At 38.6% G+C, this 24,554-nt stretch overlaps 1 protein-coding gene across 3 annotated transcripts in view; it reads left to right on the plus strand.

Moving 5' to 3' along the window:
* The window catches only part of SLC25A26 (solute carrier family 25 member 26), a 161,143-nt gene that overhangs the window by 27,064 nt on the left and 109,525 nt on the right, over positions 1-24,554 (plus strand). For 2 of the 3 annotated variants that reach the window (XM_037040907.1, XM_037040909.1), the window contains 2 exons: positions 6,714-6,818; positions 7,952-7,999. In XM_037040907.1, the coding sequence (XP_036896802.1) occupies positions 6,714-6,818; positions 7,952-7,999 (153 nt within the window). The remainder of the gene's footprint in view (positions 1-6,713; positions 6,819-7,951; positions 8,000-24,554) is intronic. The other variant, XM_037040908.1, reaches the window with a different exon arrangement.

A 24,554-nucleotide genomic window follows, 5' to 3' on the forward strand; every position in this document is an offset into this window, starting at 1 on the left:
ACAAAACTATTTTTTCTTATTTTTATTGGTTACTTGTACACATAGAAAGAGTCTTGTAAGGAAAAAGGTATGATGAACTTATATCCCAGTATCAGTGGATAAAATTTAAACCTTAAGGAGGGTAGGTACATTAGGATAAATTGCTATTTGTATTTTATCAACTGCTGTGGTTCCATTTGTAACCAGAAGATGGCAGAATTGACACACAGATGAGTTACAGGGTTTCAGTTTTTAATGGAAGTGTAGAAAGATGTTTTGGGTATTCTTAATTTGGGGACTCGTTTTCTAGAAAGAATTTTGGGAATTACACAAAGAATGTGGAATAAGTTACAAGTAAGTAAACTGCATTTCAAAAATCTTCAGCTCTCTCTCCCTTTCATTAATTTGCCACACTGAGTTTGCAAAGTCTAAAGCAGCTTCATTGCTTTTACTTTGATTGGCACTATTCAACTTAAGTTTCTGTTGACTTCTTTTTAAAATATTTTACTTATTTATTTATAGAGAGAGGGGAAGGGAGGGAGAAAGAGAGGGAAACAGCAATGTGCGGTGCCTCTCACGTGCCCCCTACTGGGACTTGGCCTGCATCTCAGGCATGTGCCCTGACTGGGAATCGAACCAACGACCCTTTGGTTCTCAGGCTGGCACTCAATCCATTGAGACACACCAGCCAGCACTCTGCTGACTTGATTATAGATTTACCTGTTTAGTCATTAAGAATTGGCTGATATTAAACCTTGACTCTTTAAATTCATTAGATGTGTGTAAATATGATACACCTTTTATTAAAATAATTTTGGAGATGATAAAGATTTGTGTTTTAGCTCCATAAGCCAAGTATCTCTTTGACCTTCACTAACAATCTCAGATTGATTTGCCTATAAAATGCTGATATGCTTAGCTTCTACTATAAAAAAACACAAGTTGTTAGTTTCTTAGAGAAGGAGCTTATATCAGTAATTTTTTGTGAACCATGATGAAGTGGTTGGGAAAAAAGATATAATGTTAAGATAAGGTACTATGGTGATGCCTAGTGACTTTGAAGAGCATTTTTCAAGAGCAGGAGGCTAGAAGTGATTCTGTACATGCTGGTAGATGTGGGAGGTGTGGAATTTAGTTGTGCCTGTGAAAGAACAAGGGGCTTGTCTCTTCCTCACTCCTTTCTCTCTCTGCCTGCACTTACTAACCTAGAGTGAGGCTGCAGTTTGCTGTAACTTTCTCCTTCAAACACTTAGTCTTAGGACTTGTAATTTTGCACTTTGGTGCTTAATAAATATCAAAGGTGATGTTCAGCTCTGTATTGCAAAAATAAGTAAAATTATGTTAGAAAAGTATTTGCTGTGTCAAAGAAAGAAAAATGTTGGTAGCAGCTTCATTTTTGTAAACAACTTTTAATCTAAAGCTCATTAAATATTTGGTATGTTTAAACCTAATGAGTCTTGCATTTCAGTGTTGATAAAAGATGGGGACACATATATTTTCCTTATGGAAAACCTTAGTTTTCTTGTCCTTTGATAGAACTTTAACATAAAGCATTCTTATGTTTGATGAACATGCTAACCATTCCTGTGTGATGGATTCATACCAAACCCCAGACGTGTGAGGAAAGAAGGCTGTAGGGAATGGATTGACCAAGAGACCCACAGATGACATTACCTTTACTTCCTTTCACAGGACCACAGTACTGAAACATGTTTTTGTTCTTGTGCAGTGAAATACTCTGTTGTAGCTCAAATTCAAAGCTAAGAAAGATCAGAGTCAATAGAAAACCAAATGGAGGGCAGCGGAGTTACTGGAGGAAATAGAGGCATTGCTTTGTGGCTTCTCTCTCATGCCCTGGAAGTCAGGGAGCCATGTGGGGTGCTTTATACCCTTTCTGTTAGTCAGATTGCTTTTCATTGGAGAACCTTTTCAGTTTCCCTGTTTCTGTATTTTTAAGAAATAAAAACAGTAATGTAAGAACATGGAAGGTTATGAAGCATGAAGTTCCATAAATATTTATGCCAACTCACAAAAGCAGACACTTCCTATTTTCTTGACATATGGGGGTCATTTTTTACTCTTGACCTCTTGAATTGAAAAATATAAGGAGTTAGTATACCCTTTTTTTCTCTTTTTTAATTTATTTTCATTTCTTTAATGAGTTTTAGATGCTGGGAGCTGTCCTGTTAGGTTCATATAAGTTTCACAGGATTTTATGTTCTAGTCTTATAAGGATGGATTTAAAAATTTACTCTTATTAAAAGTAACAATTTATTCTCAATTTTAGGCCCTAGTGATTAGTTGTTTAATCTGTTTTTTTGTGTGTTATTGTTATTGAATTAAAAATAAATGTTGTGTACTTCCTACTAAGATGGAGGCATAGGTAGACACACTGTGCCTCCTCGCACAACCAAAATAAGGACAACAAACTTGAAAACAAAATAACAATCAGAACTTGACAGAAAATTGAACTTTATGGAAGTCCGACAACCAAGGAATTAAAGTAGACACATTCGTCCAGACTGGTAGGAGTGGCGGAGTCGGGCTGCTAGGCTGAGAGGGGTCTCAGCAAAAAGAGTGGTGACTTGCGGACCCTGGGTGCCCAAGGCAGCAGTTGATAGACCCGGGCATGCAAGATGGCAGCAGGCAGACCCAGCGAGGTGGCAGTTGTGGCGCAAGGCGTCTAGCTGACCATGTGGTCCCACATGTGCGACAGATAGACCAGGTAAAACTGGGGAGTGAGACAGACCTTGCAACCTAGGGTCCCAGCGCAGGGAAATAACGCCTCAAAACACCAATTGAAAACTCCTGTAGGGGTTGAGGTACTGGGAGAGACTCCCAGCCTCACAGGAGAGTTTGCTGGGGAGACCCACAGGGTCCTAGAACGTACATAAGCCCACCCACCCGGGAATCAGCACCAGAAGGGTCCAGTTTGCTTGGGGGAACCACCAGAAGGGACTGAAATCTGACAGAGAGCAGAGCAGGCGCCATTGTTCCCTCTCTGACCCCTGCCCCATATACAGCATCACAACGCAGCAACATGGATTGCCCCACCCTGGTGAACACCTAAGGCTCCACCCCTCATATGTAATAGGCTCATCAAGACAAAAAGAAAAAGGCTCAAACTGAAGAATAGATCAAAGCTCCAGAACAAATACAACTAAGTGATGAAGAGATAGCCAACTTATCACATGCGTAGTTCAAAGCATTGTTGATCAGATGCTCACAGAATTGGATGACTTTGCTCACAAATTAGATGAAAAAATGAAGGCTACAATAAGTGAAATAAAGGAAAATTGGACGTTTCTTTCCAATAGTGATGGGAAGAAAACTGGGACTGAAATCAGTGGAATGGACCAGAAGGAAGGAAGAAACGTCCAATCAGAAAAGAATGAAGAAACAAGAATTCAAAAAAATGAGGAGAGCCTTAGGAACCTCCAGGACATCTTTAAATGTTCCAACATCCGAGTTATAGGGGTACCAGAAGGAGAAGAGGAAGAACAACAAGTGGAAGAGTTATTTGAACAAATAATAAAGGAGAACTTCCCCAATCTGGCAAAAGAAATAGACTTCCAGGAAGTCTAGGAAGCTCAGAGAGTCCCAAAGAAGGTGGACCCAAGGAGAAACACATCAAGGCACATCATAATTACAGTATCCAAGATTAAAATGGAGAGAATTCTAGAAGTAGCAAGAGATAATGAGACAGTCACCTACAAAGGAGTTCCCATCAGACTATCACCTGATTTCTCAAAAGAGACCTTGCAAGCATGAAGGGGCTGGAAAGAAGTATTCCGAGTCATGAAATTCAAAGACCTACACCCAAGGTTGTTGTATCTAGCAAAGCTTTTATTTAAAATGGAAGGGCAGATAAAGCGCTTCTCAGATAAGGTCAAGTTAAAAGAGTTCATCATCCCCAAGCCCTTATTATATGAAATGTTAAAGGGACTTATCTAAGAAAAAGAAGATAAAAACCATGTATAGTAAAATGATAGCAAACTCACAATTATTAACAACCACACCTAAAACAAAAACAAAAGCAAAGTAAACAACTAGAACAGGAACAGAACCACAGAAATGAAGATCACATGGAAGGTTAGCAACAGGAAAGTGGGAGGAGGAGAGAAAGGGGAAAGGTGCAGAGAATAAGTAGCATAGACTGTAGGTAGATAATAGGAGGAAAGCAAGGATAGTATGGGAAATGTAGAAGCTAAAGAGCTTATGCCACATGGACGTGAACTAAAGTGGGGGAATGTGGGTGGGAGAGGGTGTGCAGGTTAGAGGGGAATGAAGGGGGGAAATGGGACAACTGTAATAGCATAATCAATAAAATATATTTAAAATAAGTGTTTTCTCAAGGATAATAAGGATTGCAGAGAAAAACATTTTAAAGTAGCTCTTTCATTTTTCTTTAGATTTATTTTTCGAGGGAGAGAAACATCAATGTGTGGTTGCCTTTCACACACCCCTATGAGGGACTTGGTCTGCATCCCAGGTGTGTGCCCTGACTGGGAATCTAACCAGCGAGCCTTTGGTTTGCAGGCTGGCTCTCAGTCCCTTGAGCCACACCAGCCAGGGCTCATTTACTGTTTGGTTCATAGCAGATATTTTTGCCCTTGAAAGTATGTTGAAAAATGTTAGGAAGTAATAGTACATGTTCTTTGTAGGAAAATATAGGTTGGCAGAAAAGGAGAAGTATTACCTGTAATCCCACTCTATTTTTCCTTGTCTTTATATAACTATATATATATGCCTACTACTCAACACAAAAAATATTTAAAAAATTCTAGAGTATTGGTAAGTTCATTTCAGTGGAAATGATTGATTTTTGGTGTTATTTTTCCTCGGGTAGTTTCATTTGCTTTTTACATAAAATAATACAAAATGGTGCATACTATTTATTTGTCAATTATGCCTACATAAAGCTTGGGGAAAATACAGTGCAGAGATTCCTGCCTCAGTCTATGGCTATACCAGCCTGAATGTGCTCAATCTTGTCAGAGATTCCCTGCCTCCCTTCCCAGTGGTTTAGTAAGGTTGATGTCTATTTTCTTCTCACCCTCATAATGTTTATGGTTTAGTAGAAGAGAGAATATATTTGAAAAACTATGTGATAGTAAAAAAAAGTCAGGTAAAGTAGTTTATTTTGGAAAATAAGAATAAGGAGGAAATAGTTTGGAGAATAAAGAAGAAATCTTTTGAACTTAAAGGAGAAAAGAATGACAGAAATCAGTGCTTAAAAGGATACCATAAAGGTTTCTGGACCAAGATAAGTAAGAAAACTTGGACCCAGGAAGGCAAATGAAATACTTAAGAGTTCACATTCAGAGCTGGGGCCACAGTTTAGGGCTGAATATGCTCAGCCAGACCACTGCTCATCTGCTGGAGGTGAGCCCTGAAGGAGAGGCCTGGTCCTGATGCGGACTGTCACTGTTGTGTAGACATGTGCCAGGGGCCCCTGACTCTGCCTTTTCTCATAGCCTCTGGGGTTTGCGTGTACTTTCCCTTCTCTTGCTGATATCACTTTCCCCATACTATGTGCAGATACTAACCATCTTAAATAAAACAAGACAGAGAACTGGCTTCAGTTCTGAATCAGTCTGCTGATGTGTTAGCCTACATTTGCCCGTCTCTGTCTTAAAATTACTTATGAATTCTCCGCATGGGTCTGCTGCCCTAGCCCTCCATTGAAACAATTTTGACGAATGCTGTTAACTCTCACATGTACATTACTTGAGACTCTTGATTCGTTGTTCTGCACGTCTCCATTTGATACTTGTCTATCGTGAATATCAAGTACAATTCTTGGCTGCATGCAGTTGAAATTGGTCTTGGTGAGAATGGAAAAAAGCTCTTCTTTCGGGGAGGTTGAGAGACACTAGTAACCCACCTTCCCCTTCTAACTTGCCAACAGAACAGTGATTTGGTTAGGGTGTCAGTGTCTCTAACCCTTTGCCAAATCTACATACTTTCAGCCATTCTAACAGGGTGGCCATGTCACATGTGCAAGTAAATACCGCTGGGGGTGCATCAAAGAAAAAAAAGACGGCTTGTTCTTCTTGGGCCCAGTTGTGTGACAAATTGTGAGTGAGGGGTGGCATATACCTCTCACGGGCGTATCTATTATGAAGGCTGATGTTAAAATTGGTCAGGTGTGAAAATGGACCAACCGGGACCTGTGTCATGTTGAATGCTGGAGCAGGTCTGAGAGTGCCCGGTGTTACTCCTCTGTTGTGGGAGTTGTGGTGTGCTGGGGCTGGGAGCTGGTTGGGGCTGCAGAGGGTGAGATGGAAAGTTAGGGGTGACCTGTTGATGAGTAGTCTTGCCTCTACTAACGTGTGCATTGCTCCCAGTAAAGCAAAAGCATGATTGATTAGTTCAGACATGTTTGAAATGACTGCCATGTGAGCACCAGATGCTGTTCAACAGGTGTGAGGGGTTCAACATGAGTAAATGTGCTTGTTGCTACCCAGGGCCTTATAGACAGATGTGCTTGGAACAGTGTGGTGGGAGGTGGGAGGCTCTGTATAGAAAACAGGAGGGGAGGTTTTGAGCTGATAAAATAGTGCGTGTTCATTAAGGGTTCTAAATGTTTTGTGTTAAAAAACCTTCTGACATCTTGCACTAAGCTCTGTACATTATACTTCCTTATACCATAATTTGTACTTATGAAAAAATTTCAATTTTTATGGCAGTTACTTGTTTTTTTAGGATGTTCTTAAATTTATATATTTTAGGTTGCCTGCCTGATTCGAGTTCCTTCTGAAGTAGTTAAGCAGAGGGCACAGGTTTCTGCTTCTTCGAGAACATTTCAGATTTTCTCAAACATTTTATATCAAGAGGTAAGATGTGTTTTTAAGTTCTTTTTTTTTATTAAAAAAGATTTTATAGCAGCTGATATGAACACTGAGTCTCATATCTAGAGTCCTAGAAAACACCTTAATGCTACATTTAATGTAGTATTATAGGGACTCCTCATGCTAAGATTATTGTTGTTGTTCCTTTATTTGTTTTTGAAATTTTGTTTTTATCTTTATTTCTTTTTAAAATTTCTAAACAAACACATAGTAAGTGCCACTATTGTGTATGGGTCTTACATTGTAACCCTTCCACAGTTCTTTTGGAATCAGACATGGAATAAGTAGTGAATGTGTAAAATGGATGAAGAGCTATTAAAACATTACTAGAGAATTTGAGGGCTGTGGAAGAGAAGTCTGATAATGGATGGATATCAGTCACCAACATCATAATGTTTATGTGGGAGTGTAATTCCTCTTTTCCTGGTTAGTGTTAAGCTGTGGGTCAGAAATCATTCCTGCTGGCCACAGGACTAGGAACCACTGAGCTGCTTTTCTTCATAGTTTTACAGAGACCTTTAGACAATTAAATTTTTTTTTTAACAAAAGTCAATTACATGGAAATTTCAGTCAGTGTGGGTTTTAGAAAATGTTGTTCTCAAGGGTCCTTGTGTCACTTCAGTGAGGGCACACCGAGTCTTTAATTGTGTGAATGAGGTCAGCCCAGTAGAGGGTCTCTGTTGAAGCATGTGGATGGTGGAATAGATGAGCCAAGGCTTGTCCAGAGGTTTTATCACTGTTGAGAGGTTATTCGTGAATTTATGATATCTTCTGACTGAAATTTTGAAATATAATACTATTTTCATATGAAAAGATACTCAACATTCTGTGTGTATTTGCTCTTGGAGATATTTTTATTTAAAATGTCTCATATTATTTTCACAAGGAGAAATATAGAAAGCACCTAAAGCTAAATTTATATGTAGTCAGTTTTATTATTAGAGATGTTTTCGTTTCAAAGGGAGCTGACCTGAGCTTTACAATACCTTGAGCCAGTTAGAACCTTTAACTTCTGACAAAACTGTGCTCATTATGGTGTTTTAAAGCTCAGACTCTGGGAGCAGTTCACGCACTGAATGTCCTTCTGGAACCTCTACTCTTTTTTCTCGTTGTTTCAGGGCATCCGAGGACTGTATCGAGGCTACACAAGCACAGTTTTGAGAGAGGTAACGAGCTTAATTCCCAGTATCGAAATCCAAAAAACAGCATGTTTTTTGTTCAGTAAATTTATTTAGAGAAACTGGTTTAAAAAGTGAAAAGGGAAATTATGATCACTTTTTAAAATACTCTTTAGTCTTGTGTTGGTTTTACATCTGGTAAATGGGTCCGTCGAATGAATGGGCTTATGGAATGAGCAATCCTGTTGCTTCATTGTAATTCTAGAGTGATAAGTGTTTGTTGTAGCTGAAATATTGGGAAATAACCTAAAAAGAGTAAGATATTAAGTTGACTGCTCTAATACACAGAATTGTGAAAAATTGGTCATGCAAGAAGTACTCTGAGACAGGTGTCTCAAAACTCCGCGTGACAAAGTTAACTCTTGTTTTCCTGAAAGCACTGTGGTGAGCTGAGAAGTTCAGTTGGGCCTGAAGTCCTTGCCCACAGCCGTTTTACCTCCTGTGCCTTCCAACGCCAAACCCCGTGACTCAGTGGGATCAATTTCTTCTTCTTTTTGGGGGGTGGGTTTAAAAAGCAGAGTGACTTCAGTATATGACTGTAAGAAGCATATTTTATTTAATTTTTGCCTCACATAAAAGGGGCTGTATTAAAGTTTAAAAGTTGATTTACAGATATGTGAGATATTAAGTCTTTGATTTGGGACATAATTTTCTTTTTCTTTTTTTTTTAAAGATTTTATTTATTATCTTTAGAGGGGAAGGAGAGAGGGAGAGAAACATCAATGTATGGTTGCCTTTCGTGCGTCCCCTGCTGGGAGTTGGCCTGCAGGGAACCGGCCTGCAACCCAGGCATGTGCCTTGACTGAGAATCGAACCCCAATCCTCTGGTTTGCAGGCCTGTGCTCAATCCACTGAGCTACTCCAGCCAGGGCCCATAATTTTCTTTTTCTTCTTTAGTGAGTTTAAATCCTAGAGTTCCTCCCCCCCAGTTTTATTGAGATATAATTGACAAAGAAAGTTGTAAAGTATTTGAAGCATACACCATGAAGGTCTGATAGATGTATAACTGTGAAAAGGACTGGGACAGAATCTTCCTTTAAAGAAAACGCAGAAGAACATCTGCATACATCTGCTCCATTTCCTTGTTTTCTATTTGGTGTTCTTTGGGTGCTAAAATTTTTTCACTTATGAAAATGTTTTTACTTTGCATAAATATTGTCATCGTCAACAGAATATTGAAATTCTTTGGTATTCCTAACATATTACTAGGTAACTTTTTTTGGTTTGTTTGTTTTATACTATAGATCAGCAGTTTTCAATTTTTTTCATCTCATGACACATATAAACTAATTCCTAAAATTCTGCAGCACACCAAAAATACATTTTTTGCTGACCTGAAAAAAATGTGTATAATTTTGATTCATTCACACCTGATGGCCATTATTGTGTTGGCTGTTGTCATTTTTTTAATTTGACAGTCTAAGGGGAAAAAAAGGTCAGTGCCCCTGACTAAATAGTCAGGTATTGCATGTTTTAAAAATTCTTGTAGCACACTGGTTGAAAATTGCTGCATTAGATTGGTTTTCTTTAGAAGACACCTATACTGTTATTTAAAGCTTTGGTTTGCACAAGGTAATGACCTTTCTTGTGGTATGGTGTAGGTGATATTTCTTTGAAAAACTTCTTTTGCAGGCAAACAATGTTTCAAAATTACTCATTTGTGGGAAGATGACTTCTGCCTTTCAAAATATCACCTGTGCTATAGCTTCATTCTGTACTTATATTCTGGCTTACTAAACAGGCGTTAGTTACTCAGATTTCACCTGGGTACAGGGAAAAGGCAGGGAGGCCAATGAACCTTTTTCATTTTTCTGAGAGATGCTGAATAAATGAATATATTTACATGCCAGAGAATACCGGTTTTGCATTCAAGCAAAAAATAAAACACTTGGTTACAACTGCATTCTTTTCTTTTAAAAATTTGTTTTGACACATGCCACAACAAATGTGATTAGTTTCCTAGGTAATTAATTTCTAGGCTGCAATTCTTGCAAATAGTGTGACCCTACTGAGATGTCTTTGTTTACTCAATATGGCATGCCTTGTTGGAAATTTAATTGGGGTCTTTGCATTATGTGTATTCATAAAAGGGCTTTCAGAACTTATTTTAGTTGAAATATTACTTTTGTACAGATTTTCTGGTGGAATGAGAGAAGAATTATTGCTGAATGAAACATAGCTTTTTTTCAAAATGAGAAAAATAAGAAGTGATATGTCTGCTTTAAACAAAATTTTTGCATTATAAATAGTTCCAGTTCTTACATTGTTCTGACACCAGTTTCAAATCTTTTTTTTTTGCCAAGAGTGTGTTTGATTGTTTCAATAAGAAAATACATTGAAACCTTAATGAGAATCACCAGGAAACTTACACATTTATTCTGTGTATAATTTTTCCTTTAAAATAGTTTTATCTCCCTAGCAGTAGTCCATTAGAATGAGATTGAAGTTTGAATCCATGCATTTTAAAATAGATTGTGTGTTCTTTAGATTTTGTGAATGGTATCACTTTAGGCTTTTTTTTTTCAAACTACATCTGATGTTTGTGGAGATTGCAGACCTATCCCTGTGCTTTCCTAAATTATTTTAGTTCCTGTGAATTTTAGATTGAGTGTAAGCAAAGTCAACAGATTATGCCATTTCCCTCACCCTTTCAGTATTTGTTTTCCTCATGATCTTGGCCACGCATTGTGGTGCAGTGGTGTCATTGCAGTAAGATGGAAGTGCGGAGCTAAGTCACAGCTGCTTCGGAGCCAGGCTGATTTGAGATGGTCCATTGTCCTGAGAGTTCTGTGGAGAGTAACCTCATGATACTGGGTGTGGATTAGAAGGACTTTTATAGACGAAGAAAGCAGAGAAGGGCAAGTTGTTTAAAAAGAAGTAGGACCAAATTAAGCTCAGCAAATGTGTTTTATCCACAATTTCTATTCAGCAATCATTTAAAAAGTGTCTGCTGTGTGTTGGGCACCACACAGAAAGAAATAATTAGGGCAATGGACACATTATGGTGCAGTGTAGGAGTGCTGTAATGATGTGGATATAACAAGATGCAGCTGGAATTCTAGAAGCAGTGCTTGAGTGGCACTCATAGTATTTGTTGCATTAATAAAAATTAGTTTTGACTTAATTCTTGAAGGAGTGGTGATTAGAAGTAGTCAAGGAGATAAGCAGATGTAACAGCATGAGTAAAAGCACAAGGCTGTAAAAGAACCCATGTACCTTGCTTATCAAGCAGAATTGGGGTTTTCATACCTGTAGAAGAGGCAAGAGTGATATCTCTCTACCTGCAACCTACTGAGGGCACTTCGAGAAAGCACTTGACCAATGGGGTATTTGCTAGGGGGAGAGGTTAAATATTTCACCCCAGCTGGATGTTTGCCGGGAGGCTCTGGTGGAGCACAGGGGAACATCCCTTGGAAGAGCCTGACATAATGTCCCCTGGAGTTTGTGGGATACATGAGTGGTGTTTGACTCGTGTCTGCACAAATCTGACAGTGATATGCTGGTTGTAGCTGCTTTGTGGCAGGATGTTGCCATTTTGGTGGAGAGTGACTTCCTGGCTTCCTTTTAGTGGATAAGTTTGGCTGCTAAAGAGATTTGAGATAGATGAGAATTATCTCCCCTCTCCCTAATTTTCTTACCAGGCTTCAATGAAAGTGAATCTCCCTCCAAATTCTATTACATGTGCAATCAAACACATGCATTCAAAGTCAAGCAGGCCAAAATAAGTCATTCAGTGTATTCTTAAAGTTCTTTGAGGCCTAAAGGTGCAAGAATTAACATTGATTGAAAAGTTAATTTGCAAGTAGATATGGAAGCTTTCCAGAGTTAGTTATGCTTATTTTATTGATTATGCTATTACAGTTGTTGCAGATTTTTCCCCTTTGCCCCCCTCTACCCAGTACCCTCCACTCCCTTAGGCAATTCCCACCCCTTTGTTCATGTCCATGTCCATGGGTCATACATATAAGTTATTTGGCCACACCAACTTTTATACTGTACTTAGTATCCCCATGGCTATTCTCTATCTACCAATTTGTACTTCTGAATTCCATTACCTCTTCACCCATTTCCCCAGACTTCCCTCCCATCTGGCAACCATCAAAACTCGCTGTGTATCTGTGATTCTGTCTCTGTTCTTCTTGTTTGCTTGGTTTGTTTTTTAGATTCAGTTGTTGATAGTTATGTACTTATTGCCTGGTGTAGGGCTGGGACACCTCGCTTCTGAGATATCCCTCCTGAATTTTTACCCACCACACATGGGTATGGGAACAGCCTGTTCTGCATCTACATGTCTCCGATACTCCTACCAGTCTGAGATGGATGTGATTTCTTTAATTCTGTAGTTGATAGACTTCCATTCAACTCAATTACTGACCATTCTGGGTGATGGTTGATCTATAGTTTAGTTGTAATTTTGATCTGGTTGTACAAGGAGGTGAGCTGTGTTCACCTATGCCTCCATCTTGACTGGAAATCTCCCAAAGTTCATTATGCTTAATGTCTACTTCAGACAGTGATGATTCCCCTGATCTACTGGCTGGAAACAGGAATCTTTAGGAATCAAGCCTCGAGGATTGTCCTTCCGTATCTGTTTTCCAGTTCTGTTGTCTGGACCAAGTTCATTTTCCACAAACTCTTCTTGTTACACAGGGTAGGGCACAGGTAGGTTTACCTTTGGCTGTTTGGTTTACCGAAGGTTGTTCATATGTAAGTAATATAATAATAAATATTACAAAAATAAACTCTCTTTCACATATTCACAACTGTTAACCTACCCTTGTCCTACCCTGTATAAATCTTGTGTATTTTTCAAGAGCCACTCCATTCTGTGTGGTCTGCAACTTGTCTGTTTTCTTAGCCAAAATATTTTAGAGATCAATTTATATCACTTCATAAAGAGCACCTTCTCTTTTTTATGATTACATGATACTCTACTGTACAACTGAGCCATTGTTTATTTAACCAGTTTCTCTTGGTGGGTATTGAAACCATGCAACATCGAATAATGTTGTTCCTGTGTTATTGTTGAGAATGTTTCTAGGTTATATGCTAAAAAGTGGAATTGCTTGCTTAAAGGGGTATAGGCATTTGTAATTTGGATACTTACTACCAAATTGCTGTCTGTGGAAGTACCAGTTGACACTCTGGCCAACAATGTGGGAGCTCGCTGTTTTCTTCTGCCTCGCCGTGGGTGCTGGCAAGCTAAGATGTGAAAATGATCTCACTGTAGTTTTAATTTTAAGTGAGACTGGTCATGTTAACATATATCTGAGAACTATTTTATTCCATTACTGTAAACTGATTATTTAAATTGTGCTAGAGTTAGAATTAAAAGAGAAGATCCTTATTAAGTGCTTTTCTACAGAGCCTGCCACATAACAGGTGTTTAAGGAATGTTAACTATAGTTATTAGTATTCTGGGTAATGGAAAGAGTTTTTGACAGGAAATGACACCTAAGTGTGAAATGCAGTTCTGCTCTTGGCAAGTCACTAAATTTCTCTGAGCCCAAGTTTGTCCATCTGTGCTAAGAACTTTGTGTAGACTTTTCATGTTGAAATCTCACAGCAGGCTCAGGAAGGAAGACTGACAGCAACATAGTCTGTGAGGAGACTCAGAAATAAAGGAATCTGAGTTTGGGCCAAGAAGGAGGCTTAGGTAGAAACCCTTTGTTTCCTTGCACAACCAAAAGGAAAATAACAACCAATCTAAAGACAATTAACAACCTTAAGAGCCAGAAACTCAAACTGCATGGAACTCTGACAACCAAGGAGTTAAAGAAACATTCATCAGACTGGTGGGAGGGACGGAAGGCAGTGGGGAGCGTGGAGAGGGCCCACGGTAAGGTGGAGGACCATGCAGGCAAGGCGGCAGACCGTTAGAGCAAGGCGGGGCTGGCTGAACAGTAAACCAAAGACTCAAGCTATCTGTAAACTTCTGTAGGGGTTGCCACTCAGAAGAAACTCCCAATCTCACACGACAGAGTTCGTTGGAAAACGGGGCTGGAGTGGAGCAAGCAGGCTGCGTTGTTCCCTCTCTGATCCCTCCACCACAGATGGCGCCACAAGGCAGCAAAGAGGGCTGCCTCACCCTGGTGAATACCTAAGACCCAGCCCCTCTACAACACAGCAGGTGCACTGAGACAGAAATATGGCCCAAATGAAAGAACAGATCAAAACTCCAGAAAAAGAGCTAAGTGACGAGGAGAAATCCAACCAATCTGATGCAGAGTTCAAAACACTGGTAATCAGGATGCTCACAGAACTGATTGAGCTCAGTTGCAAAATGAAGGAACAAATGAAGGCTACCCAAAGTGAAATAAAGCAAAATATACAGGGAATCAACAGTAACTGTAAGGAAACTGGGACTCAATGGTTTGGAGCAGAAGGAAGAAATAAACATTCAACCAGAACAGAATAAAGAAACAAGAATTCAGAAAAAGTGAGGAGAGACTTAGGAATCTCTGGGACAACTTTAAATGTTCCAACATCTGAATCATAGGGGTGCCAGAAGGAGAACAAGAATGAAAAGTTGAAAACTTATTTGAACAAATAATAAAGGAAAACTTCCCCAATCTGGCAAGGGAAATAGACTTCCAGGAAGTCCAGGAAGCCCAGAGAGTCCCAAAGAAATTGAACCCAAAGAGGAACACACCAAGAGACATCATCATTAAGTTACCCAAGATTGAAAATAAGGAGAGAATCTTAAAAGCAGCAAGATAAAAAGAGACAAATTACCTACAAAGGAGTACCCATCAGACTATCACCTGATTTCTCAAAAAGAGACCTTGTGGGCAAGAAGGGGCTGGAAAGAAGTATTTGAAGTCATAAAGGCAAGGACCTACATCCAAGATTACTCTATCCAGTAAAGCTATCATTTAGAATGGAAGGGCAGATAAAGTGCTTCCCAGAGAAGGTTGAGTTAAAGGAGTTCGTCATCACCAAGCCCTAATTTTATGAAATGTTAAAGGGGCTTATCTAAGAAATAGAAGAAGATCAAAACCTATGAACAGTAAAATGACAACAAACTGACAACTATCAAGAACTGAACCTAAAAAAGAAAAAACTAAGCAAACAACTAGAACAGGAACAGAATCAGAGACATAGAGGGTTTTCAGTGGGAAGGGGAGGAATGGTGGGGAAAAAGTACAGGGAATAAAAAGCGTAGTTGGTAGGCATAAAATAGATGAGATGTTAAAAATGGTATAGGAAACAGAGAAGTCAAAGAACTTACATGTACAAACCATGAACATGAACTAAGGGGGGAAATGCTGGAGGGTAGGGTAGTGTAGGGTGGATGGAGGATAAAGGGGGGAAAATGGGAAAAGAGAATGTAATAGCATAATCAGTAAAATATACTTAAAAAAAGAAGTAGAGGAGTCTGCCTCTAGGTTCTTAGGTTCTTGAACAGGGATGCAACCTTGATCGGTCTGCGTTTAAACATGTGAACGCCATTTCATGATGATGGGTAACAATAGTTGTGTTTGAACTAGAGGCCAGCTAACTGTCATTACTTGTAAAGCTTTCTTAACTGCAATTGGAGTGTTGATGGTTGAGCAGATCAAAATTACTAATGCAATTGGGTTGGAGAATTTTTATGATTATCTTCATTTGGGACAGATTGATAATTTACTGGAATTTATTTGCCACATAATACTGTCCATCTAGAGGAAGGCTTTCTAACTGAGAATACAACACTTGCATGTTTCCTGTTGAAAATGGGTTGAAGCAACTATAGCTAGAACTTTTCTCAATTATTTAATATCCTTAAGCCTGTATACTAGTTTCTGCTTCCATGATAATAAAAATGCAAACAAAAAAAGGAAAGATGAGGTTTTTTACGATAAATTTTTTTCTCCTTGGATCAGAGTGCTGTGTATCTGTCTCTGTGTTTCTATGAAATTTTCTTTGATTTACCTCCTCCCGTCTTTTATGGTTTGTCATTACTTTTTTTTCAGTTCTTTATGGCTACATACGTATTTCTTCCTTGTCTTCTCAGCATGTAAGTGCCTCTTGAAAACAGCAGCTGGAGTTTTACCTCTTCCTGGCATGCACAGGCTCTAGCATAATGCCCTCCACACAGTCAGCACTCAGTAAATATTTGTGGTTTTTTGATTCCTTTGAGTTTGGTTACTTTTCTGTTCAGATGCTTCTAGGCACCATGACCATTTCAGAATGCTGAGGGATCTCTAAGGGAACTTGAAATTATGCAAATTGGCAGTTCAGCCTTTGGATACACTACATTATAAGATCTCTGCATTAGTTAGGTGATAAAATAACAAAGTGTATATAATTTTCTAAGATTTCAGTTTTCTTAAACCTTAAAAAATAATTTTTATAAGCCTGATTTTATTAGAAGAGTAATGAGTGCTATAATTAATTCACTTAAATTCTACATCTTAGTAATTCCACTGAAAAAGAAAAAAGTGATTATAAATCTTTTGAAACTTTTAATGTGAAATTGTTTTTCAGTTAAAATCCAAGGCAAACATATTGAACTCTATTTTAATCCTACATAATTCATTTTATTAACTATGACCAAATAGAACATCTGTTAAAATTCCATACTGTTAGCTTCATGGGAAAAGAAAATCCATTTGCTTTTGGAATTTGTCCACTGTTTTATTGTTCTGGGTTTCAGTCAGTAGTGAGACATTCTTATTAATATGAATATTAAACAAAGGAAAATGAAATACCCCTTTCACCACAAAGGTTTATAAAATGAGTCACTTAATTGCATTTACATTGTAACTTGACTATAGAGATGTTCTATGAAGAAGGAACCATAGTTCATTTAGTTCACTCTAATTCAAGAACCAGAAGTTATTACTCTTCAAATGTGGTTCTTAGCCTACAGTTTTTCTTCATCTCTTAAATAAACAAACACTTATAGAAGGAACAACTTAGTGAAATTATCTTAATGTAGAAAAATTACTGTAGCCCTTTTGTGCATATTTTCTCATGTTTTGTTTACATGAAACCAGCTGCTATTCACTTTTCTCATTCTTTGGATGGACTTGATTTGCATTGTGCAGTTTTGAACAGGCTGCATACTTCCGTTGCCGCCTCTTGGCCATGTCATCCTGAATGTTCCTGTCATCCATGGTGGTTCCTGTGTGCAGGTTTTGCTGTGGTGTAAATGCAGTAATGTGACTCTGCACTGTAAACAGATAAGAAAGCTGCTGGATGAAGGTGGAATTCGATTCTCCATTTTAAATGTTAGTATCATAAACCATAACATTGAAGTAGCTCTGTGTATGGTATTCATTTGTGTTTTTCATCCCGTATGAAATAGCCTCTTCCTTCATCTTTGTGTTTCAGTTTATATTGCACTTAGGCTGCAAATAACAGAAAATTGGACTACTGTGACTGCACCAAAGAAGGTGCTTTTTCCCTTCTATAACAAGAATTCTGGAGATGGTTACCCTAAGTTTGGTGTGCTAGTTAAATGAGGGCATTGAGAACCTAGATGTGTTCATTTTGCTTGGCTCCCTTTTGTACTCTGGCTAATTTACTCATGGTCACACAATGGCTGTCTCACTTTTAGGCATCGTGGCTCCTTTCCATGCATGTCGAAGTGGCAAGGGCAGGAGGAAGTACTGGTCTTACTCGGAAACCAAAGCTTTTTTGAGCCTAGTTGTCTTAGGGACACCCTGAGTTGCATGGGGATTGGAAGTTGAGTATGTATGTAGCTTTTCAGTGTCGTGGGTAAAGGCAGGCAGAGAGAAACTTAGGGCTACGGGACTGAGTCACCCTGCAGTGTCTGTGATGTTCTGTCTCTCAGTCCGAGCTCAAGATCCATCCCTTGCACTTTCTCGCACCTCTGGCTTCATCTGCACACTTGGTACCCTGGTGCTCACATCCACAACATTTCTCTAGATCACAGTTTTTGGACATTAAATCTACTCTCTAAACTGTGATGTCTGTTTTTATTCTTTTCCTGTCACCTTTGTTCTTTTGGACACACATGCAAGCTCTTCTTTAAAAATCATTCCGTGTTCTTTTTACAATTATTCTGAAAACATGAATTTACTCCAAGTCTGCTTATTTTTACACAGTTTTGATTTTAAAATTAAGATTTCATAATACCTGTGTCGATATAGTCATATGTAGACACTTTCCTTGAAAAACAGGTAAATCACAACTGAAATAGATAATGCTTACTGAGTACTTACAGTGTTGGTCATTGTGCTGAATTCTTTGCATGCATTATTTCATAAAATCATCACCATAACCCCAAAACATGATCCCTACTTTATAGAAACTGAGGCTTAATAGGGTTGTGGTTTGCCCAAAGTCTGACATCCAGTAAGGGAGGAAATGGAGGACACCAAGAGCTGCATGATCTTAACTGTGGTGGTGAGCTATATATTTTGTACTTTATATGCAGATACATTTTCCTGGGGAGAAAAATGTATACGTTTAAAATTAATAGTCCAATCCCTGGCTGGTGTAGCTCAGTGGATTGAGCACAGGCCTGCGAACCAGAGGATCGCGGTTTGATTCCCAGTCACGACACATGCCTAGGTTGCAGGCTGGTTCCCTGCAGGCCAGCTCCCAGCAGGGGACGCACGAAAGGCAACCATACATTGATGTTTCTCTCCCTCTCTCCTTCCCCTCTAAAGATACATACATAAATAAAATCTTTAAAAAAATTAATAGTCCATAGTTATATCTTTCTTTAGTCTTTAAACCTTTAGGTAGGCATTAGTGCCAGGAGTTTGGGGAAAGTAAATTCTCAGCAACAGGAATTCATCTAGATGACCTTAAAATAAAATTAATGAGGACAAACTTTAGAGAATCTTCTTGATGGAGATGTTCATGAAGAAGAATTGTTTGTTAGTGCATGTTATCCCACATGTTTGCATGATTTGCTCTTATTATTCAGGTGTTAGTCTTATGTCCCTTCTCTGAGGAGTTTCCTGGGACCACTGTAGTCAGAATAAACTTGCCTGACCCTGATCACTCCCGAATGTGGTGCCCTAGCTTGCACCATTATCTGAAATTATCTTCATTTCTTATTAACAAATTTGTCACCTGCCTACCTCCCCCCACAAAATATATACCACACTGTGAGGTACCTATTGTTTGTTTTGTTCCCTACTATTAATCCAACATCTAGAAGAGTACCTGACACAGCACACTTAGAAGATATTTCATGACCAAACCCCAATGATTTTATTATACTTGCTTCTCAGTTTTAAGTACTTAGATATTTCAAGTCTCTAGCACATGCCCAGGCTAAGATGCATTTGGCAAGAATTATGGCTTCCTCACTTAATTCTCAGGAAAGTTAGTGGTCTTCTGCCATATAAACTTTCTGCACTCCCAGTGAGGCTAATTTTGTCCTTGTCTTTTTTTTGTATTTCCTGGCATTCTTATGCTTTTACAAGTAGCCCTTATGTTGTCATCTGTCATTTATTTGTCATTTTGTCATTTTTAGGTAAGGATTGCTCCTGTGAATATTTTATATATAAAACACTTTGAAATCACATATGAAAATTGTAAACAACTTACTCATGATGAATATTCTTCATCAAATACATGCAAATTAGTACAGTGAATACTGTGTAGGTCAGAAAATACCCTTGAGATTCTGAGTACCATATACTGTCTCATAAGGAGTATTAAGAAAGAAACTGTATTTATGTATTAAGAAAACTTGGTGTGAAGATAAAATCTGGATTTCATTTTCAGTGCACTTCAGTTTATTTTATTTTTAAAGTATATTTTATTGATTATGCTATTACAGTTGTCACAATTTTATGCCCCCTGCCCTCCCCTGCCTGAAACCCCCCTTCCCTCCAGCAGTCCCCCACTTGGTTCACTTCCATGGGTCATGCATGTAAGTTCTCTGGTTCTCCATTTCCTAGACTATTCTTAACCTCCCCCCGTCTGTTTTGTACCTGCCAATATGCTTCTTAATCCCTGTACCCTTTCCCCCATTCTCCCCCTTCCTCTTGCAGGTGATAACCCTCCAAATGATCTCCAGCTCTCTGATTCTGTTCCTGTTCTGGTTGTTTGCTTAGTTTGTTTTTATTTTTTAGATTTAGGTGTTGATAGTTGTGAGTCTGTTGTCATTTTAATGTTCATGGTTTTGGTCTTCTTTTTCTTAGATATGTCCCTTTAACATTTCATATAATAAGGGCTTGGCGATGATGAATTCCTTTTGCTTTGCCTTGCCTGGGAAGCACTTTCCCTGCCCTTTTATTCTAAATGACAGCTTTCCTGTTTAGAGTATTCTTGGTGGTAGGTCCTTGCTTTTCATCACTTCAAGTACTTCTTGTCAGTCTCTTCTTGTCTGCAAAGTTTCTTTTGAGAAATCAACTGACAGTCTTATCAGAACTCCTTTGTAGGTAACTATTCGTAGGTAAGCTTTTTTCTTGCTGCTTTTAAGATTCTCTCTTTATCTTTAACCTTTGACATTTTAATTAGGATGTGTCTCAGTGTGACCCTCTTTGGGTTCAACTTGTTTGGGACTCTCTGTGCTTCCTGGATGTGTATGTCTCTTTCCTTCACCAAATTAGGGGAATTTTCTTTCATTATTTTTTCAAAAAAGTTTCAATTTCTTGCTCTTTCTCTTCTCCCTCTGGCACCACTATGATTCAAATGTTGGTATGTTTAAAGTTGTCCCAGAGGTTTCTAAGCCTCTCTTTGTTTTTTTGAATTCTTGTCCCTTCTTTCTGTTCTGGTTGAATGCTTATTTCTTCCTTATGTTGCAGATTGTTGATTTGAATCCAGGCTTCCCTCCCTTCACTTTTGGTTCCCGGTGGATTTTTCTTTATTTCACTTAGAGTAACCTTCATTTCTTCCCTTACACTTTTGCTGTATTCCGTGATTTCTCCGAGCATTCTGATCACCAGTGCTTTGAACTCTGCATCTGATAGGTTGACTCTCTTCATTTCATTTAGTTCTTTTTCTAGGGTTTTGTTCTATTATTTTACTTGGGCCTTATTTCTCTGTCTCCTCAACTTGGCAGGCTCCCTGTGTTTGTTTCTGTGTATTAGGTAGAGCTGCTTTGACTTCCTGTCTTAGCACAGCTGTGAAGTCAGAGCTGTGACAGATGTGACAGAGCACTAAGTATTTGCCAGAACAAGGCAACCCACTTCACCACTATGTGGTTCTGTAGCGGGGGGCAGGGCTTGGAGAGGAGACAGTGTTGCTGCCTGGCTTCTGGAGGTCTGCTGGGCACTTGCCCCATTTCTAGTCACTTCACCCACTTCCCAGATACTTCCAAGAGCCCCTCCAGCTCTTGCCCTGGCCGTGGCCCCCAGAGTGGTTGGATTTGCGTACATTTTAGGTCCATTGGCCCTTTAAATGGATTCTCCTGAGAAATCAGCAGTTTCTTGCACTGCACCAACCCCCACTGGCCCTTACGGCCAGCAATTATGAGGCTTTATTATCCTGGCACTGGATCCCTGGATTGTGTGGTCTGGCCTCGGCCAGGATTGCTAGCTCCCAAGGTTTCCCTCCTGATCTTTATCTGCTACACGTGAATGTGGGAGCTGCTCTTTATGCCAGCGTCGCCTCTCTGGTGCCACAGCACATCTGTGCCCTGTCTCCCTGGCTCCGCCCCTTGTACCCGTCTGGATGAATGTGGCTTCTTTAAATCCTTGCTTGTCAGACTTCCATACAATTCAATTTTCTGGCAGTCTGAGTGTGTTTTGTTTTGGGGTTAGTTGTGAATCTTGTGGTTGCACAAAGAGGTGAAGTGTGTCTACCTATGTCTCCATCTTGACTGAAAGTCAAAATCTGTTTTTTTGTGTGCATCTCCAGGATTATGGTTGAAGGGAGCCATTTAAAGGAACTATTGAAAATGTTTACCTGAAGGTTTGACTAACTGGTTATATATTACCTTGAGCTTATATAATGATAATAGTTACAATTTGAAGTCTGACTGTGTGCTTTGCATGTATTTTTCTAATCTTCAGATAAAATTGTAAGTTATTAACTTTTTTTCTTTTTGCGCAGATCAGTAGGCCGAAGCTTGTAAAAGTTAAACAGATAGCTAGCATATGGCAGGACTGGAAAGAAGAGGCTAACCCTGTGTGATTCCAAAGTTTATGTTGCTTATTACATTTTGCTTCCTCTGTCTTGCAGAGAAATGCACTGTTCAATTCTCTCAGAATTTTGCAGTAAATCATAGGAAAATTAAATAGTAGTGCATTTGTAAGACTAAATCGTATAGAGTATTCAAAAAGGTAGAGATGGAGTAATCTACTTGGCCAAACACATGCTTATAAATTAGTCAAATGATCTGCCTTTATTTAGCCTTTGTTGAGGTTCTTAAAAATGCTTTGACTGATTTTAGCCTACTTCCCCCCTTTTACCCCTTTTCTTCCCTGGGCTTTAGCATATGTTCTGAGAAAGAGCACACTAGGTGGGAAAAAGTTGATCATATTTGGCATTGAAATGGTTGTCGTACCTAGCGAAGTAATTAACAGATAATTTATCAACTAGTGGAGAATCAGAAATTGGGGAGAGATAAGGGTGGTGTTTCTTTTGTAAGAATATTCTGCTTTCTGTTACTGATCTTGATGCAAAAGTTGTGTTACAGAATTGCACACTAGAGGGCGCACAATGCCTGTTTTAAATGTTGGTGGAGAAACTTCAGTAAACTTGAATCCACAAGTTCTTGAGTTGATTGTGTGGCACCTTTAGAAATGATTCAAATTAAAAAATGGAAATCCAAGCATAATAAATAGTGTTTTCCAATCCAGGATTGCTGAATAACATTGTCTTATTCAATCCAGAAATACTTCATTATGCATCTCTAAGAACTGGTAAATATATGTAACTTATCAAAAAATGAATGTCACAGTCTCAAAGTATCTCCCAAGCTATTTTTAAATAACAAATGGAAAAGTAATAATTTTACAGTTGGAAAAACTGGCAGACACTCCGTTATTCAAGTGATGAAGGTTGACATCATCAGTAATAATGTCTATTGATACCATATACCCTCGATAGGATGCACTGAGAAGGACACAATATCACTTCTTTGGTTGTCTTGCAAAAAGTGCATAATCTCAATTTGATGAGAAAACATTAGACAAACTGCAATTTTGTACAAAACAGCCAAGGTCATGAAAAACAAAGATAAAATTAGTCACATGTAGGACACTTAGGAGATGCAACAAGTAAATGCAGTGAGGGATCTTGGAACAGAACAAGGATATTAGGAGGAAAACTGGTGAAATTCAGGTAAGGTCTGATTTAGATGTTAGTATTGTGTTAGTACTAGTAGCTGGTTTTGATCATCATTCTCTGGTTATTTGAGTTATTGGGGAAGCTTGGATGTAGAGTATGTGTGAACTCCCTGTATAAGCAGCTTTTAAGAAAGTCTGTAAGTTGTTTCAAAAATTAAAAACCTGAAAAAATGCCAGATTTGGATATTGTATGAAATAATTTACTTTTAAAAAGGTCTTCTAAAATAATGATAATTTAACTTGAAATTTGATTTCTTCAGGTGTTTTTTTTAATCAAAGTAATACATGCAGATGGTAACAATTCAAGTAATAGAGAAGAATTTGATGAAAAGTAACAGTCTCTTGTCCTGCCCTTCTCCATTCTAGTCCCACTCTCTAGAGGTAACCTCTCCTAACCATTCCTGTTTTTGGTTCCTGTTACATCCAGATTGTTGGATAATATAAGAGGGAGCAAAATAGGTTTACAGCTGTGAGTATGCAAGTTTCTTCTTGCATTTATTTATTAATTATTGTGTTATTTGTGTTATTTATTTGTATTACAAATAAATAAGTTTGCAAGTTTATTCTTGCATTTATTAATTATTGTGTTCTTTATTTGTATTATAACTGTAAGCCCACTTTTGCCTACCTGTATATGTAAACACCTGCTTCCTGATTTGTCAGTTGTAGGTGTAATTACTGAGTCTCTGGGATGGGAGAAGCTTACGTCATGCTCCTTCCTAACCCTGTCTCATCCCAGTATTCCAGTTATATAAATTTCATGTCTCTGATTATTTTATTAGAAACTGTGCCTTTATTTCCTATTCCACAACTTTCAGCATCTTATAACGTTCTCTTTAGAAGTTAAGGCTGTTACTTCCTTTTTTCCCCCCTTATCTTTCAAATTCCCTTTTTTGGAATGACTTTTTCTTAGCTGCTGTTTGGTCCTAGGTTGTCAAGGTAGCTGACAGTTTCATCCTGTTCTTCGCTCACAATCACTCCTTCCATGATTTTTCTGGATTGATTTTAAAAGTTGAACACCAGTGACCTGCTGGTGTTTGTATGTTTTTGATCATTCATGAGACTTCAGCAGGCCAAGCAGTGTGCCAGAGTGCACTTCCTTCTGTGTTCCTCCTGCATCATCACCCTGACATGTGGACATATGGAGAATGAACTTTCTTATGTTTTTTCCTGGAGTTTCTAATTGCCCTTTGTGAGGTGTGTTTGACTTTTTCACACATTTGAGTGTGACAATCTCAAAATCAGGTTTTTTTGTACTGAGTTTCTTTTTCCCTTGGAAATCCTGGACTCTTTCATCCATCCTCCTGTCCTAATCTGGAGTGATCATTCACTGTGTC

This window comes from Sturnira hondurensis, unplaced genomic scaffold (genome assembly GCF_014824575.4).
Source record: "Sturnira hondurensis isolate 20B ecotype Veracruz unplaced genomic scaffold, ASM1482457v3 Scaffold0002840, whole genome shotgun sequence".
NCBI lineage: Eukaryota > Metazoa > Chordata > Mammalia > Chiroptera > Phyllostomidae > Sturnira > Sturnira hondurensis.